This window comes from Dermacentor silvarum, chromosome 7 (assembly GCF_013339745.2).
Source record: "Dermacentor silvarum isolate Dsil-2018 chromosome 7, BIME_Dsil_1.4, whole genome shotgun sequence".
In the NCBI taxonomy this organism is placed as follows: Eukaryota; Metazoa; Arthropoda; class Arachnida; order Ixodida; family Ixodidae; genus Dermacentor; species Dermacentor silvarum.
Genome location: NC_051160.1, coordinates 177977232 through 178003500, shown reverse-complemented (window position 1 = coordinate 178003500; position 26269 = coordinate 177977232). Strand labels below are relative to the sequence as shown.

At 49.4% G+C, this 26269-nt stretch overlaps 1 protein-coding gene across 6 annotated transcripts in view; it reads right to left on the bottom strand.

Moving 5' to 3' along the window:
• LOC119458726 (NAD-dependent protein deacetylase sirtuin-2) overlaps positions 1-25945 on the bottom strand; it is a 419041-nt gene extending 393096 nt beyond the window's left edge. For 4 of the 6 annotated variants that reach the window (XM_049671396.1, XM_049671397.1, XM_049671400.1 and 1 more), the window contains exons 1-2: positions 25800-25945; positions 12656-12783 (exon numbers count right to left, since the gene is read on the bottom strand). In XM_049671396.1, the coding sequence (XP_049527353.1) occupies positions 12656-12783; positions 25800-25812 (141 nt within the window). In that variant the 5' untranslated portion in view covers positions 25813-25945. Of the gene's footprint in view, positions 1-12655; positions 12786-25705; positions 25739-25799 lie in introns of those variants that run through there. The other 2 variants (XM_049671402.1, XM_049671398.1) reach the window with 2 other exon arrangements.
• Between the last annotated feature and the right edge of the window lie 324 nt (positions 25946-26269).

The following is a 26269-nucleotide window of genomic DNA, read 5'->3' as shown; positions in this document are numbered from 1 at the left end:
TTAGCTGCGCGAACAGAGTGCGACAGTGTTGGCCTTTCTAGACGTGCGCGCAACACAGGGTCTATAGCGGCACACTTCTCATGACCACGGGCCGGCACCGCAGCAACAGCGGGTAGCTGGGAAGCGCCCCCGAGTCCACGTGCCCGTTACCGGCACGGTAACTCACCGCATACTGTTTGCCACTCGCGGGCCGCCGTTCGACAGCGGTTTTCCTCGCTAACGGCGAGCCTTCCTTGCAGTAGAGAGGATGAGACCGCGACCCATTTGTGCAGCAGCCTCACCGCCACCGCCACCGCTCGCTCGACGGCGCCGGTATCGTCGCTAGGCCTTTTCCGTTTCACTTCAAAGCTAACACGGGCGACGCTTCGGAATGAATTACTGACGCTTACAAGCCACAATATTTTCGTACCGTTGTTATCGCTCTTCGCAATAATTGTAGTGTGGGGAGTACACGCTGCCACCTTCTCCCGAGGGTGCTCACCGTCGCTTGCGCACGGAGCGCACTCGGCGGGAGCCGGGCGGACATCTCTTTCACGCACAGCGGGAGTCGGACGGACACGGGAGAAATGCACTTTGCCCTCTCCCGGTTCTCGCTCGCCTCTCGCGACGCGCGCGCTCGTGAGGGATGAGGGAAAGTATCCGGCGGGCGAGGAGGATGTTGCCCTCACGAAAACATAAAAAGGCATAAAAGAGCGCGACCGAGAGACCCCCGGGTCTCTCTGACCTCGCTACACCTACCTGCCTATACGGATATACCCGCTGCAACCCGTGAGTGACCTCGTTTGCGTGACTACCACACGCGACAAGGCAAGCCTATTTTATTACTTATTATACAGAGCGGACTTCCCTCTGCAAATATGCTTTATTGCCCACAGCAATAAACATTGTTGAGTTGACTCGCTTGTCGCCTTATTCGCCCGAACCCTACGTAGCTGCGATTATACGCGCTACGGGTTGGCGAAGACCCCCACATTTGGCGCTACCAACGTGGTTTGAATTGGGCAACACGGCGAGTCTTTTTTCTGTTTTTTGGAGCTGGGACTACTGAAGTTACAGCAAACAATGGCGACGGGCTTGTCTGACTTTCCAGATTTGTTCATGTTGTTGGATGTAGCGGCAGATAATCAGAGACCTAGTGCTAACGCGGCCGCAGCTTCCGAACAAACCAGTAGCTTTGATTTTGAGTGTTTCACGTGGAACAGTCGGGATCGTGGAAATGCCATGTTGGCAGGGTTTAGGCCTGAAAGTAGGCCTAACACGCCAAGCACCTCGCCGCTTCGTCCCGCGGCCACAGAGGCACATATGCCTCTAAATAGTTCGACGCAAGCTGCGGATGCGTCCGAACCTTCGGGCGGTTGTATTCCGTCGAGAGAAATAATGCTGCAGAATGCGCTGCAAGTCATGCAGAGCATAGCCGGCACCCTGCAGAACACAATGCAGGCCCCGCAGCAGAGCGAGCGACCACGAATTAAGGTAGACATGCCTACCTATAGTGGGTACCACAATCGCACTAGTGCAAACGAGTACCTCGACCGTCTGCAGTATTATCAGCAAGCCACAAGGCTTTCAGACGCCGAACTTTTCGCGCGCGTGGTTCCTGCTTCACTGACTGAGCAGGCGGCTCGTTGGTTCCGACTGGCCAGACACAGAGCCCGCACGGTAGAAGAGTTCCGCGCGAACTTCCGCGAGAAATTTCTTCCGGCCAAATACGAGTGGCGTTTGAGGAGAGAGTTGGAGTTACGTACCCAGCATCCAGACGAGTCCCTGATGGAGTATGTTCGAGCGATGGACGAACTTTATCGTCTCGCGAGCCCTCTCGCCACCTACGCTGAGAAAGTCGAGAGCGTCACACGGCAAGCGCACCCGACTTTTGCGGCCTACTTCAGGGGATGTAAGTTCAAAGACCTAGACGAGCTCGCCGCCGAAGCAAAGCGCATCCAAGGGGACATCCTCACGGAACGAGCATACCGTCCGCCTCCACACGCCGCGCTGTCACTCGAGCCTCGCTGCGCGTAGAACGGTGGTGGCATCGCTTCACATTCCCCGAGGGTCGACGCGTCGGCATCGTTCGCCGACGAGCAGGTCTAGCGTGGCTGGGAATTATCAGACCGCGCCTTGGACCCGTACGCCTACGCGCTGAAAACAGCACAGCATAACACGGCACGCAGTGCGCCACGGCAGGAACTTGCGACTAATGCGAGAACGGAGGAGCGGCACATGCCGACCGCTGAGCGTGGAAGCTACAGCCCGCCGGATTGGAGCGACGGGCGCCCACGCCACCAAGGCTTTGGTGTCCGTTCCTACCAGTGCGGCGGACTGGGGCACATCACCTGTGACTGCGCAAGCACGCCGGGCCGAGGTCGAGCACGTGGTTCAGGAAACAGGCGAGGCCGCCGGTGATCCACCTTGGGTCCCGGGCGGCGATCTCGAACACAACTGGTGATTTCGATTTACTTGCACCTTTGGCTTGTCGCGTACATGATGTCGCGGACTCGCGAGCGTTGTTCATCGAGCAAACGATAGCCCGAAAGAAGTTTGCCGCATTATTGGATACTGGGGCAAGTGCTTCTTTATTTGGTGACGAAGTGTTACATCATCTCCGCGAGAACAATATCCGCTTAAGAGATAGTGACACCACTTTCCGTCTTGCTTCCGGCACAGCACAATCAAGCAGTGCAGCTAGGCTAGTTATTCGTTGGGAGAGACGCGTCAGGCGACAATGCCTCGTACATCTTCCCGTTCTGTCAGTGCCTGTTATTTTAGGTCAAGACTTTCTCGCCAAGTCGGGTATTTTGATAGACATCGTCAGCTGAGGTTACCGAGAAAACGGAACGGGTGCTCTGAAGCGTTTCACAAAAGCGCCCGTGCCTGCGGAGACACGCCAGTCTCCAGGCGCAGCGAGAGCGGGACACACCCAGCCACAGCCGAGCGAGCAAACAGTAATTGGTAAAGACGATCAAAGCAACGGAGAGACGGTGGCACAACATTGTGCCGCGGTGTTGCAAGGGGCAGCGCACCCATTTTTGTCAGAGGTCAACAGCCTGCCGGAGAGAGAAAGGGCACGGCTGTCATCACTGTTGTACGAAAACGACGCAATTTTCACAGACCATCCGGGCCGCACTACGCTAATCAGGCACAGGATAGACACGGGTAACGCTGCGCCGTGGAAATGTAATCATCGGCCGATAAGCTTGACTAAACGGAAAGCACTTGACAGAACCTTAGACGAACTCATCGACACAGGCATTGTGGAAAGGTCGAACAGCCCATGGGGCTTCCCGGTAGTTCTAGTCCCGAAGAAGGACGATACTTATCGCCTTTGTGTAGACTACCGCAGGCTGAATGAGGTTACGAAGAAGGATGCGTACCCTCTGCCCTCCATTTCCTCTTTAGTATCTAACCTAGGCGGGGCGAAGTACTTTACGACGCTCAATGCTAGACGTGGATATTTTCAGGTCGAAATGGACGAGTGTGACAAAGAGAAAACGGCTTTCACTTGTCACAGGGAGCTCTTTCAGTTCAAAAGAATGTCTTTTGGCTTAGTCGAAGCTCCCGCTACTTATCAGAGGTTGATGGACCGAGTTCTAGGAGATGCGAAGTGGCAACATGCTCTCGCATATCTTGACGACATAGTGGTTTATTCGAAAACTTTCGACGAGCACTGAGCCACTTGAGAGACGTCCTAGACAGGCTGAGGTCCGCGGGTATCACGTTGAACCCGAGTAAAGCTCAGATAGCTGCGAACAGAATAACGCTGTTGGGATTCACGTTGGACAACGGCCGCATTCTGCCGAGTGAGGATAAGCTCGAGGCTATACTTAGCTACCCTTCGCCGAAAGACATCGGCGAACTGAGACGCTTTCTGGGATTGGTGAACTTTTATCGCCAATTCATTCCAGACTGCGCGGCAGTGCAAGCGCCTTTAACGAAGCTCTTGAGGAAAGACGAGCGTTGGACTTGGGGTCCAGAGCAGGAGGCGGCACTGCGCGGCCTCACAAAGGGGCTCGCTGACACGGCAGAGTTGCAGCTGCCCGACTTGAACAGGGAGTTTGTGATTCAAACAGACGCAAGCGACCTGGGTCTAGGTGCAATTTTGCTTCAGGAGCACGGAGGCATTCTCCGACCGGTTGCGTTCGCGAGCCATTCGTTGACGCCAGCGGAAAGGAACTACTCGGTGACAGAGAAGGAGTGTCTCGCGATAGTTTTCGCTCTACGAAAGTTCGACTATTATGTCGACGGAGTGGCATTCACGATTGAGACTGACCACATGGCTCTCACTTGGTTGAGGCGCTTGAGCGAGCTGAGTGGCCGCCTGGCGCGTTGGGCACTGCTGCTGCAGCGTTACGACTTTAACGTGCGCTACCGCAAAGGAAAAAGCAATGCCGCAGCTGACGCACTTTCGCGAGTGCCAATCCGAGGCAAGGGAGAAACCCTGGCCGTAGCCCGAGTAAGGGACGCGGAACAACCGTCGATCCTGGGCGAGAACATGAACCACGTAGATGTTGTCGGTTAGGCAGGAGTTGTCTTCAGCAGAAAGGAGCTGTTCGAGGCTCAGCAGAAGGATCCGTTTTGCCGAAAAGTGCTCGAAGGGCTCCGGGAGCCAGGCGGCACGGCCGCCGCGCACATGGAGGCAGCTGTTATTGCTGTCGGTGCGAAGCGCTCAGGAACAGCTGGTAATGCTGTGAAAAAGAGTTGACTTTTGGCCAGTTGGTGTTTAGACATAGGAACCATTGTTAAAAGCGCAAAACCACACAACACAAGATAAGACCAGACGAGCACAGGCGCAAACTGACAACTGATTTATTGAAGGCCGATCTCCAGCTATATATACCAACAGGCTGCGCAGGCGCATCGTCACAACAACCCCCCGGAAACATCACACATATCGCGAAAGAAAATCAATTTCAGCTTTATACAGCGCAATAGAAGTGTCGCTGACACACTCTTCACCTGCCTTTCTGATTAAAAATGCTTCCAACGTTTCACGTGCCGTTTTTTTGTCTGCTTCTGCCTACAATTTTTGCACATCGGAAACCTGGTTCACAATTCGGGCAGTTCATGCAGTGGTCGACAAGATGACTTCTCTCCTTGTTAATTAGATTTCTTGCGTGTTCCCTGAGTCGGTGATTGAGGCAGCGCCCCCCCGTCTGGCCGATATATACTTTGCCGCAGGTCAGGGGAATCTCGTACACAACATTGTTGGCACACTGAACGAAACGTCGTTCATGGTTCTTTTTACAGCCTCCCTTTTCCTCGGCACAGGTGGTGCCACGGCTAAGCTGAGCGAGCTTCTGGGGGACCGAGAAAGCCAACGGCACGTTAAACCGGCTAGCCACTTTTTTCAGGCTATGTGTGACCTTGTGTATGTACGGCACCACTTCTGGCCTCTGGAAGCCCTCCAGGGGCTTCGCGGCATCTGGGTTGCAACGGTGCTTTATCTTCTTAAGAAGCGTCTCAGCCACAGACAAGATGACCGAACCAGGGAAGCCGGCTGAAAACAGCCTCCCCAATTGAAGGTTAAAACTATCCTGCACCTTGTGAATGCACGACTTCCGAAGTGCTGAATCTAAACAGAGAGTTGCGATGCCTCTCTTTACCGTTTTTGAGTGAGCTGAATTGTACGGAAGGAGCTCTTTTTGTGCACGCGGAGAGTACGCCCAGCAAACATGCCTTTCGTTGAACGTCAATCGCAAATCTACAAACTGAAGCTTGCTTTCGTCTGGACGTTCAAAGGTGAAGGTTAGCCCTTTTCCATGATTTCTAAAATCTTCTAGAACACTCTTCATCGCATGCTCATACGAGGATGAGCACTTGTTAAACAGAACTAAGAAGTCGTCCACATAACGAAAAACTTTAAGGACCTTGTCACTGTAAGAAGAATTAAAACGATCGTGTAAAGAGCGATCGATGGTTGATAAAAAGATATGACACAACACAGGCGCGATACATGAACCAACACAGATGCCTTTCTTTTGAAGAAAAATCTGGTCGTCAAATTTGATAAAAGTGGACTGGAGGAGCGCGCTGGATTCCTATCTGCTGAATGCCGACGGTGTCCTGCTGAGGTATACTCCCACCAAGAATGACACAAGTGAGGCGTTTAAGGTGGTGATACCGCGCGCGTTGAGAGGAGCACTGCTACGCTACTTTCATGACTCGTGCATCGCTGGGCACGAGAGCGGCCCCAAGACTTACGTTAAGTTGTGTCGCTTCGCTACCTGGCTTGGCATGAAACGGGGCGTGATTCGCTACGCCCGATCGTGTCATGTGTGCCAAAGCGTGTAGCCCCGAGGCGAACGACCGCCCGGCTTCATGCAGCCTATCAACAGCCAGACTCCCTGGCAAATCGCGGCATGTGACGTCATGGGACCGTATCCCACAACACCGAGCAGGAACAAATTCTTGCTGGTGGTCACGGATCACTTCAGTAAATGGGTAGAACTTTTCCCCCTACGAAAACTGACGGCACGGGTGATCATGGATAAGTTGATGGAGGTTTTCACCGGGTTTGGTTTTCTGGAGCAGTTGATAACAGACAATGCATCCTACTTCACTGCAAAGGTGTTCGTTGACTCATGCGCCACACTTGGCATTAAGCACAAGAAGACGACAACCTTCTATGCTCAGTCGGACCCCATTGAACGAGTCAATCGCAACATCAATCGCGTCCAAAGCATTCGGTTTGTTTTCTAGGTCATATTGTAACACTGTATTAGTATATCAGCACATTTCTCACCCTATATGTTTTGCATATGTATTCACATATGTATTAACTATTGTATAAGTAATAATTCTTTATTGTACTCTCCCCCCTTACACAATTGCCTCTAGGGGCCTCTAAGGTATCTTTAAATAAATAAATAAATCAAGCCCATGCTTGTCGCGTTCTCTGAAAGACATAAGGACTGGGATACCTACCTTCCAGAGATCGGATTTGCATTGCGATCGACAGTGAACCGCTTGACTGGTTATGCGCCTTCTTCTCTCAACCTGGGGAGAGAGCTGCCGAATCATATGGATAGGGTTCTCGCGGATCGCAGCGGAATGCCAGTCTCGCCGTCAGCACGAGCTGAATACGCGACGCATCTACGGGCCAAGATGACGGAAGCTTTACATAAAGCACGCTGTAATCTTGGCGCTGCTAGGGTACAACAGAAGGCGCAGTACGACCGCTCGCATCGGAACATCCACTACAAAGTGGGCGATCTGGTGCTTCGACGCCAGCACGTTCTCAGCGATGCTAGCAAACAGTTCGCTGCCTCGCTGGCGCCAAAGTGGACTGGGCCGTATCAAGTGCGAGAGAAGGTTTCCTCGCTTGTTTACCGGCTCGAGAACAAGAAAGGAAAGCCGATCGGTGGACCGGTACACGTATGCGACCTGAAATGCTACGTGCCGCGTGATGAGCAGTGGGATGACGATCAGGCCCTCCCTCAACCGCGATCAGAGAGAGAGAGCAGCCAGCACCGAACGGCAAGCCCACAGCCGCGCTACAACTTGCGCAGCAGGCGGGGACCACCGGGCGCTCGAGGTCCCGTTTGATGTTTCTGGCAAATAGCAAGGTGTCACGCGCAATGCGCAATGCGAGTGTTAACCTTATCTGTGCCGACGTTATCGCACAGATGGAGAAATACGAGCAATCCATGCGCCTCCGAGACGACTTGTCAGTGGCCTGCCCTCCCTTCAGGGAGTCCCCTCGAGGGCCCTCGGCCCACCACCACAGACAGCGTCAGGCCTCACCCCGGACGCCCGCAAGACCGCCCCCCCCCCCCTCCCCCCATACACTACGACGCCGCTTCCCCAGCGGCCCATCGCCTCGCCGCCCGACCTCCGCGTCCGCCGAGGCTCAGTCGCCGGCACCACAGGAGCCCGGTGAGAGGACCCCCAACCAACAAGGCCGCAGCACCCAGGACGTGGCGACGTAGACGTCCCAACACACCATGGACCCACCGACGGCCTACGTATCCGACAGGCCTTGGCAGCGGCAGGAAAGGGCTTGCACCGGCACGCCCCCGGAGCAGCTGTTCCGGTTGTTCCAAGGCCGGACAGTCCGCGACGTAGACCGGAGGGCGAAGGGCGCCTGCCTGCTGCTGCCGGCAGGTACAAGGCTGTGCGGCTGTCATCATGCTGCGGGCAGTGCACCAGCCGAACTGCCGTCTACTTTGGACACCTCTCGCGCGGCAGATGTTCTACAGCACTGGAGAACCGTCGGTATGTTTACTGCTAGCGTGGACGTGCCTTAACTGGAAACGGACAAGTGTTTTGAGAAGCGTGTTGGCGATCACGTATGTGACGTGACATTCGGAGCAGCACTCAGCGAGGAGAAACCAGCCGTCAAGGAGAGTAGCGAAGGAAAGAGCGAAACGAGTGAGGGCCATGTTGCGATCATCAAACGTGTGTAACTCCGCTATTACGGCACCATTTCGAAAAATTCTCGTGGCTACATGCTCATTGTAGACTCGTGCACAACTGCAACACCACTACTAAATTTCGACCTCTGGGTGGTTAATGATCATGACTTTAAATCATACAATGTAACATCAGGTGTTTCTCAGGGGTCAGTTTTTGGGCCTTTTCTTTTTCTAATTTATATTAATGACCTGCCTGATTCCGTTACTTCTTTATAAGGCTTTTTGCAGATGACTGCGTTCAGCACCGCGTAATTTCTAATGAGTCTGACTTCTCTGTTCTTCAATCTTACCTAAATAAAATTTCTTCTTGGTGTGATACATGGCTTACGAAACTAAACATTAACAAATGTAAAGCAATGAGGGTGTCTCGAAAGATTAACCAGTCCATTTCTCAGGGCTATGATCTTAACGGTTGCCCTCTTCAGTTCGTCAACAGCTTCGGTAGAAGCTGTTGAGAAGCTGAGAAGCTAGGCATCCATATCACTAATAACCTGTCATGGCAGAAACATATTTACAATGTATGTTATGAACAAAGCTAACAGTACCCTTGGTTTTCTTCAGCGGAATTTCCGCCTTGCTCCCGTTCCGTTGAAACTACTACTATATAAAACATTCGTGCATTCAAAACTCGAGTACGCTTCACCAATATGGGACCCGTACACTAGCTCGTTAACACAGTCCTTAGAATCGGTTCAAAACTGCTCGGCTAGGTTTATTCTCTCTAACTACTATCGCTTAGCCAGCGTTTCTCACATGAAGCAAAAGCTTGATCTACCTCTTCTTTTTACTAGACATCGAATTTCCCGCTTATGCCTGTTTCATAAAATACAGTCGAACCTCGTTAATTCGAACACGCTTAATTCGAACTGCCGGTTTATTCGAACTGACGCTCTGGTCCCGTCAAAGTTTTGTGTATTTCAATGGGCGAAAACGCTTGGTAATTCGAACGCGAAAGCATTTGCGATGGTTAATTCGAACAAAGCGCGGACCGGTAATGCTCTCAGCAGCGCGCCGAATAACGCGGCGTCGCCTCCGACCGGCATTGTTCCGACACCGTCATAGAGCAAAAGCTTAAGAGAGACCCCTTCATGAAGCGGCGGAGGCCCAGTCCTGCCAACGAACTGCCCCACGCCGGCAAACGCTCGCTTCCTGATAACAGCAGAAAACGAAACTTCAGGGAGCGGCCTAAGGGTACGGCCACGCTAGTGGCAAAAACGCGCGGCTACGCGTCATGCCGCGGGCGGCAAATGCATCAGGAGTCTGGGGTTTTGGGGTGTGAAATAGGTTCGAGACCCATTTCTGCAGCAAATGCTGCATGCCGCGAGATGAAGAACCAATCAAGAGCGACGAGGGTGACGTCACGGAGCCATCACAACCGCACCGCCGCCACTCCGCGCCGGGTTTTCAATCGACAATCGTCGTCTCGCATGAAAGAACGAGCACTAGCAGTGTTGCTCGCGCATTCGGAGAGCGTGGGAGATCTTATCGCGCTGCCGTGCGGCGAGACGCGCGTGCCACGGTGGCCTCGCGGCAAGGCGTTGACGCGCGGCAACTTGCCGCTCCCGCTCGCGGCACGAGCATGACGCACGTGTTTTTTTGCCGCTAGCGTGGCCGCACCCTAAGCTGGCGCCGGGCCGGCTGGACCGGCGGCGTCGGCACCCCCCAAAGCCAGCAAACGCTCGCTTCCCGATAATGGCAGAAAATGAAACTTCAAGGAGGCTAATCTGCGCCGAACCGGCTGTACCGGCGGTACCAGCGGGTGCACACGGAGACAGTCGAAGGTGAGGGAGCTGCGAGGGAGTTGAGAGAGAGGGCGAGCCACCGAAGCCACTGCCACTGAAGCGGCAACTCCGCTTTCCTGCCGCCCTCCTCCCTCCCCTTCAACGGTCTCCGCGCGCGCACGTGCCCGTCGCCATGTCGGCGCCGTCCGCTCCCTGAAGTTTCGTCTTCTGCCGTTATCGGGAACCGAGCGTTGGCCGGCGTGGGCGCAACTCGCTATGCGCTTGCGCGCCACGAAATTTCACGACTCGCGCCGTTCGTTCAACTTGCTATGGTGCTCGAATACTCCAAAGATACGTCCTTCCGTTAATTCGAACTTCTTTTAATTCGAACAAATTTTCGGGCCAAATTTTCGGAATTATCGAGATTCGACTGTATAATAATGACCTAAATATGACACTTTTTTCGCCTCCAAGCCATTTGTCATCCCGTATTGATCATCGAATGAAGGTTGGGGTGCCTCAGTGTAAAAGCAATGCATACCTCGTAGCCTTCATCCTGAAAACAAATCAAGACTGGAATCGCCTCCATTGTCACTATCACAGATCATGATGTGTTCAAGTCGGCTATCTGTGATCATGTGCTGCCTCATTAGCCATTTTTTTTTCTTTTTCTATTGCCACTCCTCTGTGTAATGCCCGTACGGCCTTGAGACTTGAGACTTGCTTCTAAGCCTACGCATACCTCTAGCGCCATTCAAATCGCCCGCCCTCCCAAGCAAGGAGTGGCGACGTCATGGTCTCATAGTGACATTATGCTGCCGGTGAGTAAAACGCCACCTGCAGACGGCGGTTACGGCTTTTTTGTGGAAAACACAGACACATGGCCAGAAACAGAGCCAAGACAGAGCCGACGGCAGTGCGAAAGCGGAAGGGAAAGCGTGTGCCGAATTGTAAACATGATGATCATCGACGCTTGTCACAATGGACCTTGTTGACAACACTGACAACGGCACATTGTCTCACTATGCTGGGCTCGATTTCAGCGATATAAGCTCCGATGAGCATGACATGCTGCTGAGGGCTCGCGCTGCCGGCGTCGTTGCGTACTACGACGGCGGCCTTGACACCGGCTTTTCCGAGCGCGAAAGCAGCAAGGACTCCAGCAGTACGACGTCGGGCGAAGAATCTGGTCACTGTCTGAACGTGCCATCGCGCGGGCCGTTAGGGCATCCTGCGACATATCACATAGACGTGGCATTCTCTGCTGCTTGCAATTTCAAGCGTGAGTTTAGCGAGCCAGTAACACCTGCACAGCACTACGCGATAATGGAACTACTGAAACTCGAAAGCATGCGGCGTAGAATCGAGTGAAAACGAAACCTTTACACCACCCCATGTCGTTATCAAGGGTAACGCCAAAAAGTTTTTTCTAAGAATCTAATAGACGTAAGGAAGTAGCATTTTCTTTCGTATTATAATCCAACGAAATGATTTTTTACAGCGTAAGCTGTTATGGGCTCATTCTAATAGCCGTTTCGGTTCGCGTTGTAGTCCGCCGCCACCGCCGCCGCGTACCGCTATCGCCCGAAATGCGAAAAAAAGTACCCGGTCTCCGCCGGGATCTAACCCAGGCCCGCTGCATGGGAGTCGGATACTTTACCACTGAGCTACGCAAGAACGCTTGCTATCTAAGGCCTTATAAACACGCCCTAGGCGCAGACGACCTGAGCCTCCGCCAGTATGGTAGTGCCATCTAGTTAAGACGCCTGCAAAAACCGCATGCACAAGCGCAGACGACAAGATAAGATTCAGACGAGGTGCGCAATGAACGCGATCCTGATGTGAGATGTGCACCACGTATTCTCGGTACCTCTTCGGTACACGTTATGGCGTCTCCTCACAAGGTACGAACCGCTGCTGAAGAAGCGAATCGTAGAGCTACGTGCGCGGCTACAACCAAGCATCATCGGGCTCAGCAGACTGCTGTGCAGAGAGCATTACAAACCACAGCTCACCATCAATGCCGGGCGGACAGTTGAGATCGCTCTCGTCAAAACGAGGCGAAGAGACTTTGCCGCAAGACCATGTTGTGTGCAGTGCTGAAATTGCTACTCTTAAGCTGCTCCACCAGCTTACACTGTGACTGTGCTAGGTGTGCCGTGCAGGCCTGTGACTTTTTTAATCTGAGTGGTTGAGTACTAGTAACATAATTTTTTTTGAGGAGTGCATTCGTCATTGGGTATGTACCTGAATGTCCCTGGGGAGTCTTATCGTGTCCTGCATTTACCTGAATTTCTCGATTAATAAAGCTCTGTTCCCGATTGTATTGATGCCTTAAATGTTCTAGAGCATTACTCTATCACTTTACCCTGACTTTTTATTTGCCTTTAGGGACTCAAAGACTGAATTACCTAAGCAGTTCTGAGCATTCTGTAAGATAGAAGGGCCGTGCTTTCAAGCCGGCGATGATGTATTTGGCCACAACATTCAGAAAGTGATGCAACCAGACTAAGTGAGCCTGCACACCTGGAGCTGGGAAGGTGCCCGACTGGCCTCGGAGGACGGTGGCTGGCTGCAAGTGCAAGCGGGCCCAGTGGTTGACCTCTCCTCCTCCTCCCCCGAAAGCAGGCTGGAGTGCTCTCCAAGCCCCGCTTCTGCACAACACACAGGCTGGTCAAACTCAATGCAAACACACTGCCACAAAGCAAAGGTGCCACCACGGCGTGGCACTCAGATAGAGCGGATGTGACCGCAGTTCCTGAATTGCATGCTGGCAGCTGGTTGCCTCTAAGATGAGTGAAAATGTCCAGAGAAGCAAGCAAGTGCATCAGGTCAGTTCAGGTTGAGTGTGGGTTCTACGTCGCTTTCAGCGAGCTTCAGCGAGCACTTTTTCGAGTTTAAAGGGGTTGAGACATCAAATTTGTGGCTTGCGCGTTGTTTGTTTCAAATGTTTCTTATTGCTCCAGAAAGCATGATACACCGCTGGAAGGTTCATATATTCTCGGTAAATAATTCAATATCGCATTATTTATGTGCACCATTTTCGGTTTCTCGGCGCCGAGTTGGACACTGACGTCACTGGCTAGGAAGCTTGGTCACGTGGGCCCACAAGGCTGTGACGCACGCACTGCTGCATCGTCTGCTCTCGCACACACGTTTTGTACCAGAGCAGGCAAACAAACCCACGCCGACAGTTGCCATCGCTAGCTGCGGCAGCTCCGATTCCGACTCTGCATCTGCGTCCGATGCAGCTTATACTGCACTCTAGACTCGAGGCTCTCGAGGCTTGCCCTGTGCTGTGGGTCACCGCTCATTGTACATCACCCTAATGTGGTATGATGTTAATAAAACGCGTTACGCTTCCAACACAGTGGCGTCGACGTTAATCGCGCTAGCGATGGGTCTCGATCGCGAGAACGAGCATTTAGGCACTCTTTGGAAGCGAATTAAAATATATTTTGAACGTTTGCTGTGTCCAACACTTCATGTTGAGTGTCCTTTCATACAGAGGAAGCCTACAGCAGGCCTTTTATACCCTCAAAATTTGGTGTCTCAACCCCTTTAAGCATGAAAAACATGGAACTTTTCTAGTTATGCACCCCGTTCGCATTTCACACAGAAAACTTTGCACCGACCCTTCTCTGTAGCTAAAGTATTGCTTACAATGCGCCATAATTCACTGCATTTTTCCTTTAATTCGGGCCACTCGAAGCTTGGTTAAGAATGGCACTGCCCCGACAGACTTCGGTTATTTATTAAAGAAAGCGGGCTGTGCACAGCACAGTTCTGCTGTGTGGCTACCCAAGCCACTTTATTTGCATATTGCATGAAAAGCTAGCCAGGCTCTGTGGAAGGGTAAAATGAAACATGCATGCTGCAGTGTGCTGCCAGTGAAAGGAGAGACTCTCGAAAAGCAGCCGCTCGAATGAATGGACTACAGTGCTGTTGCTGTAGGGGCAATATTGTCTTCCAGCACAGCCGTTCAATTAACACAGACTTGTGAGAGACTGGTCGAACTGGCACCCTAGCTGCAAGTGGCGGCTGCAGAAGCAATGTCAGTGCACTGCACAGGTGTATCAAAGGGAGAGGGAAATACAGACACTTCCTCCCACCATGAGCTCCAAAAAATGTTTTTCTTCCAATAAAATTTGCTCGTGATTCTACACTGGTCTAACATTGTTTAGTGAAAGAACCTGTCAGCACAAGTTGCAGGCTGTACACGTCATTACTCTTCTGGGGCATCATGATGCAGTGTCATACCACGAGTTTCCTTCACCATTTTTGACAATATTACTAACTGGTTTTAAGTGACAAAGCTGCCTGATGACGATTTTCCAAATTTTCTTTAGCTTTTTTTTTTAATGCCCATCTGCATATTTCACTGAAAGCAGTTGCTTGAGTTATTCCTTTTGGTATATGTGCCTTTGCAAGCCTGCTGTCTTTCTTGCATCCATGTTTTTTAGTGCAAATGTCCATCAATTGTTGATACTTGCCCTTTATGATCTGCATGGCAAAAACAAAAATGGTACTGCACCATATATAGGGTTCAACATCTGGGCCAAGAGGCTAGTTGGTTCATGTCGCGCAGATGTTGAAGCGCACCAGCACACGACAGAAAAGCAGGCTGCCTGCTCTGCTACAGCATTTTGTGCGAGCATGCCCTTCACTGTGAACCCTACTCCCACTTAATTGGCTGCTTGTGAATGTCAAAAAGGGCACACAATCAAGCAAACGGAATCATTACATTACACCAGCCCAGATACACAACTAATGGGGTAACACAGAACAGCTAGTCACATTCAGGTGATGTAATATCACTAGCAGATAGACTTACAATGCCCAAGGAACGTCTGTGAACAGAAAGGTATTATTCTAGAATTTAGCTTTAGCATCGCGAGATCAGCAATACTGGTATTGCATTGCAACACAGAGACTGTTTTGAACCAGAGACTTGACCCGCATATAAAAAGGGCAATAGATTTAGGGATGTTCACATCACATAGCCCCGGTAATAGCCCTAGTGGGGCTGACAGTATAAATAATTTATTGAAATAAAAAAAATACAATCACAAAGCATGGCAAGCAAAAGGCAAGCAAAATGCAATTGACTCAATCAATCTTTATTTCCCATTCATTCATTCACAAAAAATGAACGCTGGGACAAGAACTAAAAGCTGCTTGTTTGCAGCTTGACAAGGTTCTTGGCCATATTCATGACAATAGGGACATAATAAAATAAAGTTTGTACACTTTAGTGTGTGCAATGTACAATCAATGACAGAGTATAAATGAAAATGTGTAAGGTGAAATGTACAATCAGTGTTACAAAGATGTGTGTTTTGTTAGTACAAATGACATATTAATATACAGTATATATCAGATATACATAATTATTTTTGATTGCTGAAGGGTTAAAATTTATCATATTACATTCTATTAACATACGAAAACACAGACAGCAAATAAAGGTGTGTCTGGCAGGTTACATCCTATATGCGAAAATGTTACACATGGTAAAAAAAAAGGAAAAAAATTCTTGTTGAGGTACAGATTGTCACGACTTTCGGTGGACTAAAGAGAGACAGGGACAAGTCTAACGTTTAAAACATACATTTATAATTGCAAAAAGAAACGATAAAGGAAACAGCACAAAGAAAACAATTTACAGCACGAGCTAAGTATAGAAGTTCCCCAAAGTCCTGAGCTATCTTGATTTGATGAGTACAAAATATTAACATGAAGTCCCTCGACGTGGCCACGTCACCTAGTCATCGCGGCTTCCGACGACACGTCTTTGGGCCCGCCGATGCGTCGAAGACTCGAAGTCGCTGTGTCCGACGTTCGGTCCACGGTTGGCCTTGTTCGGGGGTCAGGATGGCGGGGTGACCGAGGCGCCTGGATCGCTCGGTCAACTCCGCTAGCCTGCGGATCGTAGCCGCAGGGAATCCGGGAAGCGGCGCCGTCAGCCAGTAGCTGCGGCTTCCGGTGGAACGTCCACTCAGCTCGCGGGTCGTGGCCGCGGCAGCCGAAGAACAGCTTCCACTGAGTTGCCGCCGTCTCCGCGATCCACCCTTCCTGCTCGGCCTCCTTCTCCCTGCCTGCGTCCCAGAGCGTAGCTGGGCTGCTCTCTTCGGCTACATGTCCCTTATCCCATTGGCCACGTAGCTGCGCGTGCACTGGTGCGCTTCTTCTTCTGCTTTCATAATGTATTCTTATTCGGACGCTCTTATTTTCTAACTTCGTTCTTCTTTATTCCTGCCACCGACTCCTCGTGTCTTTTTGTTTTCTTATTATCTTCTGCTTTTTCTTCTTCTTTCTTTCTTTCTTTATTGGCTCAGGACACAGATGTATAACTGTATTGAAGCACTAGTATTCTTGCATGTTATCAAAACGTAAAACCACTTAATTAAAGGAGGTAAGTAGCGACTTCTCATAGCCAAAGGAACGCTATGAAAATAATTACTCAATTTGAATTAAGAAGTCTCTTATTGTTTTCCTAGTAATTTCAGTTATCTCGATACCGTTTTCATGTAGTTTATTTAATAATGATGGGAAGCGATCGGTTAAACGATTTTGTCCATAATTTGTATGGGTGAGTGGTAGCAGCCATCTCTTTCTTTCCTTAATGTTGTAGGATATAGTGTAGACCGCTTATAACGTAAGTCGCCGGAGTCGCGCATATCTGCGCTATAAGCGGTACCGCACTATAACCAAAGCAACAATTTTCAAGGCCCGCACATATGCAAAACATGTGCACCGAGCCGCCACGCGTATGCGACAGTCGAAGAATGCGGCTAGAACGTTTGAATTCAATGTACAGTCGAATCTCGTTAATTCGAACCAAATCATGCGGCGGCGCCTCCGACCGGCATTGCTCCGGCACCGCCATAGTGTAAATGCTTAGGAGAGACCCCTCAATGTTGCGCGCGAAAAAAAAAATGTGGCCGACTTCTCACCCTCTCTCAAATGGCAAGGTCGCCGATTCTGTGTTGCGTCGGAACATGCGTGTACGTGCCGACGTCTCAGCCACGCTACCGCAGCCTACTGTAGCCACGCGTAGAAAATGGCAGTGAACCCTTCTTTCTCCTTTATGCTTTCTCTACTTTCTAGTCCCGTGTTGACCTTGCACGCTGCGGCTACGGCGAAGCAGGAAGCAGCGGCGCTGTCCCAGGCCGCCCAACAAAACTGCCCACGCCGGCAAACGCCTGCTTCCCGATAACGGCAGAAAACGAAACTTCGGGGAGCTGGCGCCGGGCCGGCCGGCGGGGGCGCATGGTGACAGTCGAAAGTGAGGGAGCTACAAGGGAGGGCGAGGGGAGCCACCGAAGAGGCGGAGTTGCCGAGGCAAAATCCGCTTCCCTGTCGCCCTCCTCCCTCACATTCCACGGTCTCCGCGTGCGCCCTTTGCCGTGCTGTGCCGGCGCCACCCGCTCCCTGAAGTTTCGTTTACTGCCGTTATCGTGAAGCGCGCGTTGGCCGGCGTTGGCAGTTTCGTGGCCCTTGCTTGCTATGCGCGCCGTGATATTTCACGACTCGCACTCAAGATTCTGGTTTCAGCCTCACTGGCTGTTCGTTCGCACCACGTGCCCTTCTCCTCCACTTCATCTCTCTTTCTTCCTCGAGCACTCCTTGGGGCGCCCATTTGAGGGGAGCGTTCGCCGTCTCCGTTGACTTCCGTACTCCCAGGCAGCCGCACTGTAACAGGTATTTCGTTTCCCGCAACTGCACTATAAGCGATACGTGTATACATGGAGTGCTATGGGAAAATTAACGGGAGTCTGAAAAGACTGCACTCTATCCGGTCCTGCACTATAAGCGGTTACGTTATAAGTGGTCTATACTGTAGTAGGGTTAAGAGACGTCCGTCTCTCGGATCAGCTGTGCTGTAACTCCAAGCTAAAGGATGCTTGGACTCGAGTGCGTCAATGGGAAGACGCCGACAAAGAAAAAGCGGCAAGAATAATTGCAGAAGGTTCCAGGCCAGTTCAATTAGACACAGCCAAACTTCGCAAAACCCCTCGACGCTGGGATGCCAGGCAGCAAGGCGCGCTGCCCAGGATGGAACTCTCTGGCGACGCAACTTGTTCTTTTTGTGAGCATTCGCTGCATCCATGCTTAGAATTCCCAGCACGTGCGTCGCTCTGCAATCACTGTCGAAAGAAAGGACATTTCACTGTGGTATGTCGTTCCCGCAAAGCAAAGCCGACCAAGCTTGCTACTATTTTCCCTGGATACTGTCGTGGTGCCTGAGAACGCCAAGTACGTGGATGTCATGGTAGACAATTATACTGCCTCTTTCAAAGTCGACTATGGTGCAGAAGTCTTGGCATTGCCGGAAGGTTTCCCGACAGTGCCTCCGCAGCTCGACAAAGTGGACAATCAGTTGACAGGTCCAGGACGTCAACCGCTTCGAGTACTTGGATCGTACGTCGCCCAGCTCCTCTGGCAAGGGAAAACAAGTGCCCAGCAACTGTATGTGGTGCAGTCTCTCTCTACTCCATTACTAGGTTTCCCAGCACTTCGAACACTCGACGTCGTCCGATACCTAGGAGGCGTAGCGACCCCTCCGCCGCAGCACCATGCGGAACTCTTCAAAGGCCTCGGCATGCAGTATGTTCCAGGGAAACTACCAGCAACTTCGGATGCTCTTTCGAGGATACCACCCAATGTTTCATCTCCTCTGGCACGGTGGAATTATTTGCAATGGAAGTTGTTAACAACACATGCTCAACTTTGCTGTTGACTCCGCAAGACATCGAGAGAGCCCAAAGCATGGTTGGTGAGTGTACGTCACTAATATCATACGCCCAACATGCTTGGCCTCAGAAGAAGAAACTGCCATTGCACTTAACGAAATATTCAGCCGTAGCTAACGAAATCACAGTCTGTGATGATCTTGTGCTCAAAGGCTCATGCATAGTGGTTCCCACTTCTTTGAGACCTACAGTCCTGAATTTACTGCACGATGGTCATCAAAGACGCAGTGTGTTCGGACACACTGCGTCTGTGACATCGACAGCATCGTATCAAGTTGGCCTGACCCCTGTTGCAACCATATCGCTCTTGCGGTTTGACTCGGCAACGCCCAACGTGATCCATCTTGATAAATGTTTCGGCAATCTAGCAACTCCAGCGACCTCCCAGGAACAGCATAAATTGGGGCAACACCTGCTTCCACCCTTCAGTGGGCTCGGTGGCACCGCAAGGCGCACGATGCTAACTTTCGTGCTCTACTGTGTACAGGTATTCCTGGGACCCGGTTTGCGCGGTGATGCCTCGTTTCCGGCCCCGTTCGGACACACTGCGTCTGTGACATCGACAGCATCGTATCAAGTTGGCCTGACCCCTGTTGCAACCATATCGCTCTTGCGGTTTGACTCGGCAACGCCCAACGTGATCCATCTTGATAAATGTTTCGGCAATCTAGCAACTCCAGCGACCTCCCAGGAACAGCATAAATTGGGGCAACACCTGCTTCCACCCTTCAGTGGGCTCGGTGGCACCGCAAGGCGCACGATGCTAACTTTCGTGCTCTACTGTGTACAGGTTGGTGAAAAATATCGTTCTACGAAGTGTTTTAGAACTAGCTGTGCATGCCTGGTGGTGTTGCCGAGCCCTGCCTGTTTGTGGTCATGTTGTATGAATGTATCTCGTATGGTTCACTTATTGTTAATTATGTGTGGCGACATAGAGGAAAACCCAGGTCCTGATTCTGATGTAAAGGGTAATCTTAATCCTGATTCTGATGTTCTGCAGCAGATTTTACATACCGTCACAGAAATTAAGGCCTCCCAAACTGAACTTCAAATCGGAATGCAGGGCGTCCAAACACGCCTGTCTCTCATTGAGAACACGCTTGCAACACTCAAAGACTGCAAAGAAAAAGTTGAAAAGTGTGAAACAACTGTTAATGCGGTTCAAAAGCAAGTCGCACATTTATACAGTAAAATGGACGACTTAGAGAACAGAAGCCGCCGTAACAACATTGTGATATATGGTATCCCAGAAGGTAGCGATGAAGGCCCCGCATCTTTGAAGAAATACGTCGAAAACGAAATCTTTAACCATTTGCTGAAAGTAAAAGTACAGACTGTGGAGCGCAGTCCATCGCGTTGGAAAAAGATTAGCTAATCGGCATTGACCCGTCATACTGCGTTTTTTTGATTTTGTCGAAAAAAATGACAGTTCTGCGCAACTGTTTAAAGCTCAAAGGAACAGACCTATCGGTGTCGGAGGATTTTTCATTCGCAGTTCGTGAAACGCGCAGGAAGTTATGGGAGTCCTCAAAACCAAACCGAGCATGCGGTGATAGGGTTGTGCTTCTTTTCGATAAGCTGAAAATAAATGACACGCTCTACGCATGGGATAAGCAAGTGGAAAAGAGGATACTTCTTAAGCAAGCGCGTTCTGAGAGGACTGGTCGCGAGGGTAATAGTTCAACTGCATGATGCCGAGAAAGCACGCCGTCGTTTTCTTTATTATGTTTCAACGCTAGAAGCATAGTGAACAAAACGGATAAACTAGAGGAGATTTTATTGGCTTACGAGCCTGATATTCTAGTAATTACCGAGACGTGGCTTCATCCCTCTATCCACGATTCAGAAATAATTCCAAAAGATTATAGCTTAATTCGCAAAGATCGTGATAGCCGTGGAGGCGGAGTGGCCATCGTTATAAAGAATGGTCTAATGTTCCAAGAGGAACAAGGTATACCTGACCACGAGAGTCTCTGGTGCACTGTCACATTTCAAGCCACACCTCTGCTAATAGGTGGAGTATACAGACGACCTGGGGCACCTGAAAGTTACCTTACGGAATTACACAACTACCTGCTCAAAAAAATGCATGATCGAACCAAGCTAGTACTAGTTGGCGACTTCAACTTGGCAGGAATAGACTGGGATAACCTAACCGTCGGCCATAGGGAGGTAAACAGCTGCGAACGACTTTTTGATACCATGCTAAGTTTTTCTTTATCTCAACGTGTAACGCAAGCGACACGCGTCCAAGGGCTTGTTTCTAATATCTTAGACCTTGCTTTGATTTCCTGCTCAGTAGATACTGAAGTTAAGGTGGAAGATGGAATATCTGACCATAAATTGATTCTAATTAATTTTCCTAATCTTAGCCTGGCAAAAAGTAACACTGAAAATTCACATATATTTATTAAAGATTATTGCAGAGCAAACGATGAAAGTATTATTGATTACCTGGAAATGAAGTTAGACGATTTTTATGCTGAACCTTCCGATGATGTCGAGAACTTGTGGCTAAAATTTAAAGCGGCAATTTTTCACTGTGAAGAAACTTATATTCCTACGAAGCGTAAGCGGACAAAACAAAGAAATCCTTGGATAACGCGCGAACTTATTCATATGAAACGGAGGCTGAAAAGAATTCGGAAGCGTAAATCCGATCCAGCAGTAATAAATCAATATTACCACGAATTTAAAAGTCTGTTGCGGCAAGCAAGAAATAACTTTTTTTCACACACCTTAACAGATTTCATGACCACGCAACCGAAAAAATTTTGGCGTTACCTTGCTAAGCCGGACAGTCCAATCCGTAAGATGGAAATCAACGGCATCGTTACTGAAAATACGCACGTAATAGTTAACTCATTCAATTCTTTTTTCCAATCTGTATTCACCCAAGCATGCCCAGTCCAAGTACCGCTTGTTCAACGTGATTCGGCTATGCCGGAAATCGAGATAACCGAACGAGGTATCTTGAATCTGCTTTTACAACTAGATGTTAAGAAATCCCCGGGCCCAGATAAAATCCCAAATGTGTTTCTTAAGCGTTATGCAGAACAACTTACCCCTTTTTTGTATAAAATATTTACGCTTTCACTGAAAAATGGTGCACTACCGACAGACTGGCTATGCGCCAGAATAATCCCTATTCATAAAAGTGGTAACAAATATACTGTGGAAACATATCGACCCATATCACTAACTACTTGTTCTTGCAAATTGATGGAGCATATCCTCAACAAAGCCATCATAGATTACCTAGAGTCTAACAATATTCTTTACCCTAAACAGCACGGCTTCCGTAGAGGGCTCTCCACGGTAACACAGCTTGCGGAAATAACACATGACTTCGCTGGCATAATTGATTCTAAGCTTCAAGCTGACGCAATCCTCATAGACTTTGCGAAAGCATTCGATCGCGTACCTCATTCTAAATTAATAGCCAAGCTTGAATCGATTGGCATTAATAGCAAAGTAATAGGATGGATTTCGGCTTATCTAACAAATCGTACCCAGTATGTAAGTTTAAACAATGTAGATTCTAATTGCCTAAGCGTTTTCTCCGGCGTACCCCAAGGGTCTGTTTTAGGGCCAACATTGTTTCTTATATACGTTAACGACATCTCTTCTTGTGCAGAACCAGGTGTAACATTGCGACTTTTCGCAGATGACTGTGTCATTTATACTGCAATCCGCAGTGCAGATGACCACCTAAAGCTTAATTCTTCCTTAGAAAATATTGCCCAATGGTGCAATACGTGGGGGATGGAAATAAATGTCTCTAAAACAGCGTTCATCAGCCTAACCAGGAAAAAACAACCTTCATCATTTACGTACAATCTTGAAGGCTTGAATATTACACAAGTTGACAAAGTAAAATACTTGGGTGTCACATTTTCGCAAGACTTAAAATGGGATAAGCACATTACCGATACATGCGCCAAGGCATTCAAGCAACTAGGGTTTCTGCGCAGAAGATTGAGCAAAGCACCTCAAGCCGTTAAACTAACTGCCTATAAAACTCTGGTCAGACCTATTCTAGAATACGGAAGCATAGTGTGGGACCCTCATCAAAAGTACCTTCGTGATAAACTTGAAAGATTACAAAATAGGGCTCTTAGGTTTATCTATTCAAAGTATTCTTGGCACGAGAGTGCAACGGACATGCGCAATCAAGCGCATTTGGCTACTCTTTCTTGCCGGCGTCATGTTGCATCTATGAAGTTTCTTTATCTCCTCTTTTACGGACACATTAAAATCAGAAAAGACGACTATATACACCCGCCTGGCCGTCGGTCTAGTAGGACAAACCACGATAAGTGCATCCGGCCATTTAATACGCATTGCAATACATTCAAGTATTCCTATTTCCCTCGCGCTGTGAACGCTTGGAATGCGCTACCAAGCGAAGCTGTAAATAATCCAAACTTAGATCAGTTTTGTTCACTTGTGGAGCAGCTAATGGACCCTGTATAACTGCTTTTCCTGATGAAAAATTGCAAAAAGTATCTTGTAGTATTGTATTGGTATTGTTTGTACATTTCTTTTCTCATGTATAGCATACGATTTATAGTGCTAGATTTTTTCTTCTCGTGTACGCGATGTGTAACCATGCATAGATAATATAATATTCATGCACTTGCTGTTGAAAAATGTTCTGATTACCTCATGTTGTCGTGTTGTCTTTTTCGGAACTTGTATCTTATTATATGCCTATGATGATGTAAGCCCGCTCCCTGTATGGGTCTGCAGAAGACCTACAGTATTGATAAATAAATAAAATAAAAGTGTAAACCGGTGTAAAGCGAAAGGTAGAGAATCGGTGTGGTGGCCGGGAATTTCAAGAGACATTGAGTCCATGGTAGCCAGATGCGAGTAGTGTGTATATACTCGCATAAATCCAGCAGAGCCCCTTATTTCCACACCTATACTGGGTCGCCCATGGAAAGTTCTGGGCATAGACCTCTTCCACAGCAAAGGACAAACATTGTTGCTTGTTGTGGATTACTACTCTCGCTTCCCCGAAGTTATTACGCTTCGTTTGTCAACAGCTTCTACGGTCATCGAGGTACTAAAGAGCATATTTGCTCGGCACGGTATCCCGGAAGTCGTGAGGTCCGATAATGGTCCACCATTTTCATCTCACGAACTCAAAAACTTTGCCAAGACCTATGGTTTTACCCTCGTGACCAGCAGCCCACACTTTCCTCAGTCGAACGGAGAGGCTGAAAGGATGGTCTGCACAGTAAAGGAACTACTTGGCAAATCGAGTGACCCACATCTGGCTTTACTCAGCTATAGGGTCACACTGAGTGCGAATGGCTTCAGCCCTGCAACTCCTAATGGGCAGACAACTCAGGACTCCCATTCCGAAGACGAAACAGTTGCTGCAACCGGCTTGGCCTGCGAGAGACATCGTGGCAACAACAAATGCAACTTACAGGAAGAAAAGTGAGTGCAAGTTTAACCAGCGTCATCGGGTTAGGCCACTCCCAGCACTAGAAATGGGAGAACGAGTCTGGGTTCGACCTGAAAGAGTTCAAGCAACTGTGTTGAGTGAGGGCCAACGACCTTGCTGTTACATCATGGAGACGGATCAAGGAACAGTCCTGCAGCGTAACCGGCGCCACCTGTCGGGGTTCTCAGACAAAAATCAGACCGACCTTGAAGCGTCTACAGACACAACGCAGGTTACTTCATCTGCAGATTTGACAGCGGACATTCCAGGCGCTGCATCGACCAGAGTGCCAGACGCCGTTGGTGGCTCTGAAGACGGCAGTGTTGTGAGGACACAGAGTGGCCACCATGTACTTCCACCCATGTGTTTGAACTTGTAAGTGGTGCAACAAAAGCTACAAGTAAAACGCCGCCTTGCTTGTAGCAAGGCGGCGTTGTCGTCGCCACCTATGAGCTGTCTGGTGACGCCGCCTGTGTCGAGGCAGGGATTGCGACGCGGCAATGAAGACACTTGATGTTGCGACGCTGAAGCGGGTAGACGTGTCTTTTCTTCGCATGCGGCGTCCGAGCCGCCTCAACATTCAACAAATTCCAAGCATGCTGGACATGAAATAGTTTAAGGTAACGTTCCTTTTAGAGAGTTGACATTCAGTAAACTTGGAAAAACTCATGGTGGAATCCAAATTCTTCATTTGCGCTGCTGCATGCTGTGCACTTTTATTTATGCAAGAAGTGAAAGTTGGCAGAATTTGGTGCCTGAAGAAAGTAACGATATTGCGCTAAATGCACAACAAAAGTGTACAGCTGACAGGGGCTCCAACTTATTCCTTCAAAGTTCAAATATATCCTTTATAATTTGGTTGAATGTTATTAAATTAAAGAAAGGCAGCAAGAGCATTTAGGTAGTTGTAAAGAAAATACGTTTACACAGTGGAGCAATAAACGAGTTATTAAATGACAATTGTCAGTGTTTGCTAGAGAGAAGTGACGGAGGAAAAACAAAGCAATTAGGAATTGCTGACGGAAAATTAAGAAGGATACAGAGCAAACATTCTGTGGTTATGCGAGGCAGTTTTGGCGACAAGTCTACAGAAACACAACACGAACCTTGCCTGGACAGCACAAGGTCCATCTTGTGCTGTCCAGGCAAGGTTCGTGTACGTTGTGAGCGGCCCGAAGGGGCCGCTCATGACACATATCACTCAATCGCGAAATTATATATATATATATATATATATATATATATATATATATATATATATATATATATATATATATATATATATATGAAACAGTAAATCGTACGCGCTTCCCTTTTGCATTAAGCCAGTTGCATTAAGCCAGTTAACAACGCAGATTTTACTTGACGCAGACGCTGCATTCCGCTGTTGCAGTGCTTGGAAATCGTCCAGCGCAGCTCGGACAAAACCTCCAACGAGCAGCCCAGCGGAGTTTACCTTTTTTCTCCATGTCGACGGCCAACCGCGCTCGCACCAGATCTAAAGTAATCTAAAGGCAGACAGGCTCGGCCTCTTCGATTTGCCGCCCCTGTTCGATTTTCCAGGGCAGCCCGAGAGTAGCTGTTCTTGCTCGCACATCGTGCGAGCAGGCACACTCTCGCATGCCCTGTCGTCTGCGCCGAGGGTCTTTTCCGCCCTGAGGGGGAGCATTCGAAAGCAGAACATGTCACGTAGAAAAGTGTAGCCGCCTGCTACGAAAGATTCTATCATCGATGTGCGCAGGAATTAGAAGCCCGTATGTTTTTTGGTACTCTAAATCACACGACGCCTGCACCTGGTCGAACATAGTAGTGCAAGAGCTTTTCATTCTTCCTTCACGCTTTCACCATTGCCATTGCTCATCACATAGAGTTTCGGCCGTGACTGTCGCAGCAGACCATGGAGGAAGGAAAAAAATCTCCATGCAG